General features: G+C 41.3%; 1 protein-coding gene across 5 annotated transcripts in view; it reads right to left on the minus strand.

The window, feature by feature from the left end:
• The window catches only part of arid1b (AT-rich interactive domain 1B), a 211836-nt gene that overhangs the window by 162989 nt on the left and 35405 nt on the right, over positions 1-13442 (minus strand). For 3 of the 5 annotated variants that reach the window (XM_034003330.3, XM_034003333.3, XM_034003334.3), the window contains exon 3: positions 10744-10857. The exons of 1 other annotated variant lie outside the window; for it this stretch is intronic. In XM_034003330.3, coding sequence (XP_033859221.3) covers positions 10744-10857 — 114 coding nt within the window. The remainder of the gene's footprint in view (positions 1-10743; positions 10858-13442) is intronic. One more of the 5 variants, XM_059023481.1, reaches the window with a different exon arrangement.

Raw genomic sequence — 13442 nt, forward strand, 5'->3', positions numbered from 1 at the left:
ACTCCTGGACAGTCTCTCCTGCTGTGCTAGACTCCTGGACGGTCTCTCTTTCTGTACTAGACCCCTGCACGGTCTCTCCTGCTGTACTAGACTCCTGTCCACGTGGTTAGGTTTTCCTGGAGTCATGGAGGACTGGCTTCTGTTCCCATAGCTTTCATGAAAACCACCCTAGGCCTGCATCAGAATCCTTAAACTCACGTTTCTCAGATTTGAGCACCTTCCTGTGCTTAGAATTACACGTATATGCATTTTGACTGGGGGAGGGGCAACTCTCAAGGTCTTTCAATATAAGATACAAAAGTTATAAATGTCTGTCATTACGCTGTCGAGGTGTATGGGAAGAAAGGATTTCACGGATACGACATGATGAGTCAGCAAGCCGCTGTGAATTGTTCCAGAGGCATCCCATTCTTAAATTATTTCCAAATCTTAATTCCTGCAGGGAGGCTGGGGTGGAAATCTGCAGCTGTTGCCCAGAGCAGAGCTATTACTCTGAAGAAACCTGTCAATAATCTGGGAAGTCTTGGAAACAGAAGCATGTGCAAAATCAACAGCCTATTATCAGCCTTCTATCAAAGTCTTGATTTAGAAATAGCTAAAAGAAACTATAATTAAATGCCAAGACGTTTCGACTCGAAGTCTTGTTCAATGTTTCTTGTAGTATTTGTAAATGCAGCACTCCTGAGTGTATGGATGACAACTCTATCAATCTATCTATCAGCTCTGCTGTCAGACAGAGCTTGTACACAATCCTGCTATTCAGACAAGGCTAATTGAAGGCATCCGCAGGGTTTGAAATCCTCTTCGTGTTTAACACTTGAGCATTTAATATCAGGGAAATAAATCTGCAGTGTAAATACAGCACTACAGAACATCCCTAGGTACTCTGGTAACATACCAGTACACACATATCCATGTGGCTTGGAATAACCAACTATCCAAGGATGGAAGCGCAGCAAACTACCCCACTGCTGTGCTCCATGTCCTGGGGAGAATCACTTGTTTAAAAAGGGCAGCTATCAATGACAGCAACAACCAGGGATTGTAAGCATTAGCCTGAACAACAGATAGAAATGAACTCATGCATGACGTTTAGCAAAGCTTCATATGGAGCAGCGTTTCTGAACCAGTGGATCACGGACTGTTTCTAAGTGGGTCGCAAAGCCCGGTTTCCCAAAATAATGAATATTACTGTTCGAGCATTTGTCCGTCTCAAACATCAACATTAATGCTTATTTTATTTTTTTTAACAGTATGTAATTTGACTCCGGTAAACCAAAATAGTGTGTTTGTAAAATAATGAGTACCGCCAATCAAATATAATTTTAGTTTACACTGAGAAGGAAATTACGTTGAGTGCAAGAAAGTCAGTGCTTTTGCAACTGTTAAGACTTGAGGAGTGCTGGGATCTGGAAAGCATAAAGTGGTAAAAAGCAAAAATTATAAGGAACAGTTAAGAAATAAATTAAAATGAATTAGATAAGTGAATTAAAAAAAAAAAAAGGATTGTTTTCTGAGATGTGTTCGTCCTGACCAAGAAGCTGCATCACCATCAAATTCAGTGACAGGGCCAGCAAAAACCGAAGGCATAGCAAAAAAATAAATAAAAACGGTGGGCCTAAATGTAAATACAACAAATCGTATCTTCAGTTGGGCTTCACTTATATCGGTTCTGAAACTGAACCCAAACCGCAGTGTGTCACTGCTGTGAAGTGCTTGCCAATGCAAGCAGGAAACCGTCAAAACTCAGGAGGCATCAGCAAACGCTACACCCGGTGATGAAGGTAAACCTTTGGCTTACTGAAAGGAAATTGAAGCCGATACAACACAAAAAATACAGTTAGCTGCACTTCCACTGTATCTCAGAGTGCTCTGAACTTCCTTTCTAGTTTCACAGCTTATAGCTAAATGTAAGAAAGCCACACGACAGGTCGAAGAGTTGGCATTACCAGCTGCTTTGGATATGTGTACCAAAGTGTTTAGAGAATCTGCTGCCAGGAAACTTAAGTGTATCCCGCTATCGAATGAACACAGGAGGATAAGAGACATTAAAGATGTTGTGAAAGCGAGCGAGTTGTCTGCCATTCAAATAGATGAGTGGACAGATGTAGCTGGCTGTGTAGGTTTGCTTGTGTGTACGTTACTGCTGCAATGGTGACTTACAGGAGGGTTTGCTGTTTAGAGCAGAACTCCCCACAAAAACAACAGCAGAGGAGATTTTCAAGGTTTTGAACACTTTTATGGTAGAAAACACATTGGAATGGAAGGACTGTGTGGCCCTTCATGGTGCTGCTGCTATGACGGGCAGAAAGTCAGGGGTTGTTCAGTGGGTTTTGCAAGTAATAAAAGATTCTACATGACACCATTGTTTTCTTCCTTAGCATAGAAACCAAGCCCCGAAATGCACGCTGTATTACAGATGGCTCCAGAATGTGTTCACTTTATAAAAGCAGCACAGATCGCACATTAGGTTTTTTTTTTTTATCATTTAATTACTTTATAGTATTTGTAAAATGTGCTGTTCGGTTTATTTATTTATTGATGTATTTATAATATCTACATAAAATTAAGTATTTTACTTTATTTCTTTATGGTTTTGTTTTTACTGGGTGGGTCACAGTTTCAATTTAAAAATACAAAAGTTGGTCTCAAAAAAAAAAGGTTGAGAACTGCTGATAAAGAGTGCTGAATATCTAGAGCAGTGGTTCCCAATCTGTGGTCCGCGGACCTCTAAGCCATCGGAGGGGGTCAGCGGGAAAATAAAACACGTTGACAGTGAAATACGTTGACAGTGAAGCACATGTCCGACAAGGCAGTGAAGCACATGATGCCGTTTCACACAGTCTTGTGAAAGTGGATTTTCTGCGCTTGTTTGGTTGAAATTAAAGTACCACAGTAGGCTGGATGTGGGACCAGATTTAAGGCTAAAACTGTCATCACACCAACCGGACATTCATGCTGAAACAGCACCAGCCACCTCCTTAGGTAAGTTAATCAATTTCCAGTATGGCATCGTTTTCAATTGCCGCACTATAGCGGAAAGCAAAATAAATACACTTTCCTTGTATAAAGTCTGTGTGTCACTACGATAGTAGCACATGGTGGTCCGCAAAATATTTGGAGGTTCAGAGGGGGTCCGCATACCCAAAAAGGTTGGGAACCACTGATCTAGAGGCTTGAACCCGATCACAAGAAGCACCAGATTTATCAGAGACACACGTCTGCTCATAAGCAGGGGGCTTGCAGAGAACTGTAAAAATGCTTGAATCACAAACCAAGGTTGAGGTCAATTGCTTTTTTTTTTAAATTCAATTTCCAATTCCTATTTTAAAATCAATTCCTAATTCCAATTCCTTTTTAATCAATTCTAAAACACCATTCATTAAAATTGCAATTAGCAGTACAGTAGTCTCTGCGTATAGGAACACCTCCTAAGAGAACACTTCACTTTAGAGAACACCTTTGTGGTGAAGCAGAATTTTTTCCCATTGTAAATGCTCTGCCTAAACAAACTGGAACTTCGCTTAAAAGGACACCTTTTTGGCACCGTTAACAACTGATACAGTACTGTTTTGTAACCTGATAACTCATCATCATCAACCTTAAATTCAAAATGGTTTATTCAATCTTTTCAAATGTGACTTGTCATCACGAGAGTGTCTGGAGGCACGCTGATTGGTTTATTCAATCTTTCCAGAACCGCCTTCATTTATCATTGCCTCGTTAGGTATTGTGATTTCCACAAGTGCACCTCATCACTACAAAATGGCATGTAAACAAACTGTGAAATGCGTCCCTGTTTCTATTGCTACAAAAAGCTGGGCATTGTTCAGGCTCCTGAAAATACCCTGAATCAGAAGTCGCTGAGGAAGTTGGTGTTTCCCGTTCTGGTGAGTTGCTTCATCTAGAGCTGCTGCATTTTTTAAATGTGTGTAGGGGTGCTGTATTAATTTAGTTTGACAGTTAGTTTATTAACGGTATTTTGTCTGTTTTATTATTATAGTTTATTAACATACACTTGCCTGTTGCTTTCCTCTTACTTATTCTATTCATTTCATACGTTGATGCACGTGCGTCATGACAAGTAATACCTATTTACTTATTTATTTATTGATTCATATTATGTCTGGTGGTAAAAATTCTGTCTTAAAGAACACTTCGGCTAAGAGAACACTTCGCTTGCTTCCCGAGGGGTGTTCTATTAGCCAGAGACTATTCTGTTAAAATGAGCTTCTTACAGTGGCAACAAATTACTAAAATTGAAGTCACTATTTGTTAGTCAATTAAACTGGCTTCAAATGAAAGCAGCTGAACAATTTCATGACGTCTCTAAAATATAAATTCCAATTCCTTTGAAGGAATTCAAATCGGGAACCGTTTTAAAAATAAATTGGAATTGGAATTGAAAAACAGGAATTGCCCCCAATCCTGTTAGTAACATGAATTCAGTGCAAAGAGGTCCACAATGCAGTTGGTTTACAAGTTCTATAATAAAACCTGCCCCTGAACTGGCATCTTGCCCCTGAAGGTTAAAGCCCTGCAGTGTAATGAGGTAACCAGTAGAGGGAAACTATGCAGCTGCAGGGTGACAAAGGCAGATAAGAGGTTACCATTACCCTAAACACAGCTCCCTACCCCATAACTTACACAGCTTCACACAAACAGCTCCTGCATTGCAGGCCCAGCAAGTGGCACAAGGCCTCTATTCAATGGCCCACACGCGGTCAAAGACCCAGACAATGACATGGGACAGCTACATAATGGGCTAACAAATGTGCAGGCCCCTTCTTTTTCATCAAACTCCTTTTAGTAAATGATGACCCTTGAACAACACCTCCTTAACTCAAAGGCTCTAGACTGGGGGATGGTGCACTGGGTGAAGCTAGAACTGCTTCGCCAGGTGTGTTTCTGGTTCATTTTGTGTTGTCTGGACTGAAAGCCCCAAACACACCTTGTTCTATATGAAATTAGTAACAATGCTCACTGTGCACGGCACACTGCCACCAGGGTTTATCCTGATTTAGAGAATTTAATACAAACAAATTTAACCTAATGTGGGTAATGCTATGAGCTTGACAAACACGCTCCATTTAAATGAGACTGGTGCCTGTGTGTGTGTTTATCAGTTTAACTAAATGGACTGGCTCCTGGCCCACAATCTCACAAGAAATGTCATTCATTTCTTGTCTTGATAAGCAATTAACTGTTAAACATTTTTAATAACTACACAACATTCCAAAAAAGACAACTGTGAAGCTTTTTTTTTTTGCCATTTTCTGAGAGGTGATGTTTTCTGTGCCCTCTAATCAGCCAAAAGATAATGACAATATCACTGTCTAATATTAAACCTAAATATGAACTCGAAGGAATGCCGTGTAAATGGGTCATATCAAGGCCACAGCAATCTTCTGAGGTCACATCAGAGTTTTCCTTTCAATATGAGAGTGAAAGCTGAACTTCCCTGTATATCACACTGGAATAGAAAGAACTGTTTTAAAGGCTCCCTGTCTTGAAGGACTCCTTGTCTACAGTGACCACTGCTTAACCCCCATTGAATATTCCCCCATGTTAACACCTCTGTATATAAAGACTAGAACAACCACCTGGAGTGACTTCAGTAGGTAAGCAGTTGTTTTTGAGTCAAGCTTGCTATATATTGTTGAAATTCCACACATTATAAGAAAAACACTGCTGAGGAACTGAACAAAATCCAGTGTCTTGTCAAGTGAAAGTTCTAAGGAGTGCTTCCTGTCCTCAATCCACTAAAGCAGAGCTCAGTACTGGTACTTATTTTAGGCAAGTACATAATCTGCAGGCTAGTTTCGAGGACTAGGATAAACTCTGCTATTGAAAAAGGTTATGACAATTAAAACCAGCTCCAAAAATGACCAAGCTGAACCCTTTCACACGAAATGCTCTCTCTTATCACGCAATGCCTCGCTCTTCCTGAACGTGTCCCCTATTCATATCTGCCTCTCTCCCATCTCCATACATTTATTATCCATGTAATTAATGGAGTTCTTAGCTAATATTCAAATGCTGAGCAATTAATGACATTGAACTTGGAATGGTCCCTGACTGAGCTCCGGCAACAAACTCTTCCAGTGAACGCAGCGCTATGGGCTCAGTGATTTAATGCAAGCTTACTGAGGTTAACATCTCCAACAATTGCAGAATGTGCCGAGGTTTTAATTAACCTTGTGTAATTTAAATACTACTAGACAGAGATTAAATGGGATTTCAGAACATTCATTGAGATACTTAACAACGAGGTATGTTCTTTTTCTAGATATTATTTTATTTTGTATTTATTTGGCTTAGTTTTATAATCTGTGAATTTAGACGAGGGACTAAGGACGCCGGCTACAAAGCAGACAGCCTCCGTTCAGAGCTCTGCAAGCACATCTCAATCCTGACCTCAAACCCCAGGCCACACTCAATGTGGTTTTGTTGTGGTTTCTGATTCACTTTACATGACTTTTCACCTACCATTTATGTTGGTCTCAACCAAAATGGTAATATATACTTCATAATAAATACAGAATTAAATGCCGTTCAATACCATCGTTTATTATTCATGGTTAAATCAAATGGTTTAACTAAATAACTTGACATTAGACCCTGCTATACAGGGAAAGCTCCAAATCCACTCAAATGGCTCTGAAATTCTGAAATACAACATTACCCGTCACAGCCCCCTTTCTTTTCTCACAAGCCGAATCAATCTGTCTTCACTGTGCAGTTACACAGCGCTTCCTCCAGTTTCACCTGACGAAAATGCAGCCAAAACAAAGCGAACGAGACAAGCTAGGGTAATGTAAAACAGTTTATCATTAAACAGTTTTTGATACTGTGATGTATTTTTTTTTATCTGTGATCTTTAGTTGCTTTTGTGCATTTTCATTTGCAAGTGAACTGTGACATTGGGGCCTTATCAAGCACTATGTTCTGACTTTGGATACTGTTTTAATTCTGGAAACTTTTCTTTTTTTTAATCTTTCGCTAAATTGCATTGCCTTTTATGTTGTACACAGCTCTGTGCATGGGTAACATTTTGATTTAATTTTGCTGCTTGGTCGTTAACGGGGTATTTTACATACTACAGGACGTACTGGATTTAATGTTCTGTATTACAGTCCACGTGTCCAGTCATGATCATTTTCAGAATCATATCATTCTGAATTAAAATATTTCTTCTGTTGAAAATATAGTACTGTACCACCAATTCCAACTACAGTACATCTAAGTGGAAGCATACATATTTTAAAAAATGTATTTTTGACATTGTATCTTTTTTGTGTTCCCTGAAAAACAGACAAGGGTTGGAACGGGCCAAAATGAAATAATCAGATATGCGTCACACTCGTTTAACCATCACTGAAGTCAACGATTTATAAGGTCGGATATGCGAGTGCTGACTACAGCATCAACCATTCTCAAAAGACATGCAGTGCAGAAGGTGAGGGAGGACACTTTCACATGTCCACTCTGCAGTGCTGTACTGGTCTGTAATTACATTTTATGCTGCAGTGCTTATCTTGTTTCCCATTAAAAGATTATTTTATTTTAATTTTTCATTAGCGTCATCTTAATGCAATTCGGTTTCAAACCCAGTACAATAATAACAGAACAAGTCTGACACAGTCTAAACCCATAGAAAGGGACCTGTGAGGTGAGAAAGCTGGAGCTCCACAAAGCAGAACCAAAGGAATCTATGAAGACATGTAACCAGGCATTCCAAACTAACCCCTTCACAGAGACAAGCCTACAGTATAACGAGGTCGCCTAGTCCGGTCTGCAAGGCGCAATCATTTCCAATCATGTCAGACAGGGAAAAGAGGGTCACCCTGCACTCTTTAAAGTGGAGTTCAGCTATTGATAAGCACTTTCATTTTAGTGTAAATACAATTCCAAGTTCAGAGGAAACTCTCATCAAAAGGAGCTCTATTACTGTAAATGCCTTCACCTGACCACAGTATCTCTTGGCCCCAAATGGCATTACATTCTTATTGCAATTCCACCCTCCTTTGCAATCTGAACTTCTTAATCTCACAGGCTTGGCTTCAAAACAGACACAGCAGCACAGGCAGTGGTAATTGATTACACAAAGATGAGACGAGGCACAGCAGCAGAGACAGTGGTAATTAATTACACAAAGATGAGACGAGGCACAGCAGCACAGACAGTGGTAATTAATTACAAAGATGAGACGAGGCACAGCAGCACAGGCAGTGGTAATTAATTACACAACGATGAGACGAGGCACAGCAGCACAGGCAGTGGTAATTAATTACAAAGATGAGACGAGGCACAGCAGCAGAGACAGTGGTAATTAATTACAAAGATGAGACGAGGCACAGCAGCACAGGCAGTGGTAATTAATTACAAAGATGAGACGAGGCACAGCAGCACAGACAGTGGTAATTAATTACAAAGATGAGACGAGGCACAGCAGCACAGACAGTGGTAATTACACAAAGATGAGACGAGGCACAGCAGCACAGGGAGTGGTAATTAATTACAAAGATGAGACGAGGCACAGCAGCACAGGCAGTGGTAATTAATTACACAAAGATGAGACGAGGCACAGCAGCTCAGACAGTGGTAATTAATTACAAAGATGAGACGAGGCACAGCAGCACAGGGAGTGGTAATTAATTACACAAAGATGAGACGAGGCACAGCAGCACAGACAGTGGTAATTAATTACACAACGATGAGACGAGGCACAGCAGCACAGGGAGTGGTAATTAATTACAAAGATGAGACGAGGCACAGCAGCACAGACAGTGGTAATTAATTACAAAGATGAGACGAGGCACAGCAGCACAGACAGTGGTAATTACACAAAGATGAGACGAGGCACAGCAGCACAGGGAGTGGTAATTAATTACAAAGATGAGACGAGGCACAGCAGCACAGGCAGTGGTAATTAATTACACAAAGATGAGACGAGGCACAGCAGCTCAGACAGTGGTAATTAATTACAAAGATGAGACGAGGCACAGCAGCACAGGCAGTGGTAATTAATTACACAAAGATGAGACAAGGCACAGCAGCACAGACAGTGGTAATTAATTACAAAGATGAGACGAGGCACAGCAGCACAGACAGTGGTAATTAATTACAAAGATGAGACGAGGCACAGCAGCACAGACAGTGGTAATTAATTACAAAGATGAGACGAGGCACAGCAGCACAGACAGTGGTAATTACACAAAGATGAGACGAGGCACAGCAGCACAGACAGTGGTAATTAATTACAAAGATGAGACGAGGCACAGCAGCACAGACAGTGGTAATTACACAAAGATGAGACGAGGCACAGCAGCACAGACAGTGGTAATTAATTACAAAGATGAGACGAGGCACAGCAGCACAGACAGTGGTAATTACACAAAGATGAGACGAGGCACAGCAGCACAGACAGTGGTAATTAATTACACAACGATGAGACGAGGCACAGCAGCACAGACAGTGGTAATTAATTACAAAGATGAGACGAGGCACAGCAGCACAGACAGTGGTAATTAATTACAAAGATGAGACGAGGCACAGCAGCACAGACAGTGGTAATTACACAAAGATGAGACGAGGCACAGCAGCACAGACAGTGGTAATTAATTACAAAGATGAGACGAGGCACAGCAGCACAGACAGTGGTAATTACACAAAGATGAGACGAGGCACAGCAGCACAGACAGTGGTAATTAATTACACAACGATGAGACGAGGCACAGCAGCACAGGGAGTGGTAATTAATTACAAAGATGAGACGAGGCACAGCAGCACAGAAAGTGGTAATTACACAAAGATGAGACGAGGCACAGCAGCACAGGGAGTGGTAATTAATTACACAAAGATGAGACGAGGCACAGCAGCACAGACAGTGGTAATTAATTACAAAGATGAGACGAGGCACAGCAGCACAGACAGTGGTAATTACACAAAGATGAGACGAGGCACAGCAGCACAGACAGTGGTAATTAATTACACAACGATGAGACGAGGCACAGCAGCACAGACAGTGGTAATTAATTACAAAGATGAGACGAGGCACAGCAGCACAGACAGTGGTAATTGCAGTCTGTCGACGAGCAAACTCTAGCACAATCCCTGCAGGTACTATACACACTGTTTAAGCTCTAAGAAGCTGTCTGTAATTACTGTCTTTTTGTGCACTGGAAAACAATGTATATTTAAAACAATTATTTAGCTCCTGTTTGAAACACAAACTTGGAGATTCCCCTAACCACCAGAAAAAGGAGTGAACTCATACGAGAGCTAGAGTGAGAAACCTGCAAGGCCTTGTTAGTGGAGGGTAATTTGTATCTGGAAAAGGAAGACATCTGGTGACTTACTATAGCCAACCACGCCACGAAGCTGACGTCTTTCAAGCAGCCATGAATGTTTGTAAAACTGTGGGACCAGTCATCTACGAAATCCATTCTTATTATAGTAAATGGCTCCAATTCAAAGTGTTATTCTAGTATTAAGGCATTAATGAGGAATGACAGTCAACCTTCAGTGAAGTCCTCATTGGGAGGAAGAGCAGCAAAAGAATGTTTCAGCACAGTTCAAAAACGATATTAACATTCATGTTCCAGTTGTTTGGAGCAACAAACACCCCTTCCCACCGACTTGGAACTTAGAGTGCTGGGAGCATTCCGCTCACAAGTTCTAAGCTGAAGTGCCAGCTCAGCCCAGTTAGGGCACCCAGTGGGAGGGCAGGGTGGTGCTTACCTGCTGGGGTGGGAGCTTCTGCTGTGTGTGTGCAGGCTGTGCCGGTACCGCTGGCTGATGTGGGGGGCTGTAGTACGACTGCAGGCCTTGATGACTATACTGAGGAGGCATCTGCTGAAAGAGCCAACCAGACATCAATCAGGAGTCTGAATGAAAGAGTCCAGGGCAAGGCTCTCTCTCTCTCACACACACACACACACACACACACGTACACAAGCAGACAAACACACACAATCAACATCTATACACACTCATCACATCAGTCAGGACTGAATGAAAGAGTCCAGGGCAAGGCTCTCTCTCTCACAGACACACACACACACACACGTACACAAGCAGACAAACACACACAATCAACACCTATACACACACATCACATCAGTCAGGACTGAATGAAAGAGTCCACGGCAAGGCTCTCTCTCTCTCACACACACACACAAGCAGACAAACACACACAATCAACACCTATACACACACATCACATCAGTCAGGACTGAATGAAAGAGTCCACGGCAAGGCTCTCTCTCTCTCTCTCTCTCTCTCTCTCACACACACACACACACACACACACACACACACACACACAAACACACACAATCAACATCTATACACACACATCACATCAGTCAGGACTGAATGAAATAGTCCAGGGCAACTTCTTGTCCAAGGTACAAAATGCTAGAGAAATCTACTTGCCCTTCTTAAAAATCTACTTGTCCATCTTAAAAATACTTGCCCCTTCCCTGTCACACAAAACAAAATAAGTTGACTATAACTTGTAGGAGTTTGGTTTAATTTAACAGTGAACACAATCAATCAATTAGTGATTATAGGGGCGGGTCTAGTTCACTAAATTCCCAAAAGGTCCTGTGCCCCCACCTCACCTCAACAAATCTATAACATACTTAAAGGAAATGTTTCTTTCGGTGCAGTTTGGAACACATTTGCTGGTGCATTTAAGTAACATACTAAGAGTACAACTATAATAAGCAATAGTTGGGAGTTATTCAAATATAAAAATAGCTTCTACCTGTTTTTTCCACTCTTTCTTTATAAGCTGAATTCAACTTCTGATGTACAGGTGTTTCAGTTTGTTGTGTCACAGACACAAATTCACTGCCAGCTATGACTGCTGCTTTGTGGAATTCTCATTCTCTTGACGTCCTTTCAGTTTTGTAACTGCTGAACCCCAGATTTATAAAGAACGTGGGTTTTTCTACCAAAATGCACGCACTATTTACATTAGGCTCCATCAAATACTGCAGACATAAAATATGTTTTTTTCTTTTGTTTATTTCTATGATCTATTTATTTTACTTAATAGTACTATACTTATATAATTATAAAACCGATTGTTAGAATGCTGCATGCTGATTGATCCAAGCTGTTACAATATCCAGCACAATGTCACGATCAGGAACTACTTAGGAACAAAGGCAAATCACTGCACCTGTGCTAACCACGTATCACTGCACCACCAAAACCAAAATCAAAGAAAATACCTGTCAAATACCTGCTGTCATGAAAGATACTGAAGACATCAAGGTGTCTTCGCATATCTTCCAGTTTATTATATTAATTTGCACTACGAACCAGTTAGCTATTTTAAACAAGACGCTGTTTTGGTATTTTATTTGTAGTACATGCCTGTCATTTTTCTGTAACTTCAGTCTGATCCGGTTGTCAGATATTCAGTTTTATTTTACTTTCAGTTGGTATCAGCCGTCGTTTTGTGAAACCGACTTTTTTTTTTACAGTATTTACATTACTACAGAGGTAACCACCCGACTCTCGCCTTTCTTCACTCTCAATTTAAATTAATTACTTAATAATTAATAATCTTCATCCCAACAAAGCATCTTAAGCTCTTGCGCTGTTCAAGCCAATGGGAGTGAATTACCTAGCAACAATGTTACGCAGAACATGCAGGAAGGCAGCACCTCACAGATACACAACTAAGCAAGGTTTTTATTGATCGTTATTTAGTCAGAAAAATGAGTCGAAATGTAGGCTCCTATTAAGTGCCGTTCTGCATGCGTGTGGAATGTTAGCAAAAAGAAAGGGGCATGTGCGATAACAAGAGTAAACAGAGCACAGCCTGTAGACAGACAGATAACAAAGGCTGCGGGAGACCTGGACAGACACACACCTATATTGGTTCCCTTTCAATTCGAAAACGACCACCAACATTGCTACGGGATATGCCTGCCTATTGGGTAGGTATTACTGAGCTCTTTATATCAGAGCTGCTGATAGGCCCCTCCTGGGATGACGCACTCGGTCCCGCCCACCAAGGGATTAAAACCGTCATCCTGAGGAAGCCATTTCTCTTTTTGCTTCTCAAGACGGTACGGTAAGACCTCTGTGTTTAGCTGAGCGTGTTGATAGAAAAGAGCTACTTGAGTCAACTGCAGTTCCCCTGCATTCGTGTTGAAAGCCGGCTTGCCGCTTTCCTGGAATCAGCGACTCCGAAATCAAGTTCCTTTTTCTGTCCTTCAGCTCGCTTGCGTTGCAGGCTGCCTTCTTTGTTGCCGTCTGTCGTGTGTGAGTGACTGCCTGTGCAGTACTATTCATGTGTGTGTTTTTTTCCTTTCTAAAAAACTACAGTCTTGGGAGAATACAGTTCCTCCACGGGGCTAGGCCTTGGAGTGGCCCACACAGCAGTCGTGACGGAGCATCTGGCGAGGCTGGGCCTCACC

The sequence above is a fragment of the Acipenser ruthenus genome, chromosome 5 (genome assembly GCF_902713425.1).
Source record: "Acipenser ruthenus chromosome 5, fAciRut3.2 maternal haplotype, whole genome shotgun sequence".
In the NCBI taxonomy this organism is placed as follows: domain Eukaryota; kingdom Metazoa; phylum Chordata; class Actinopteri; order Acipenseriformes; family Acipenseridae; genus Acipenser; species Acipenser ruthenus.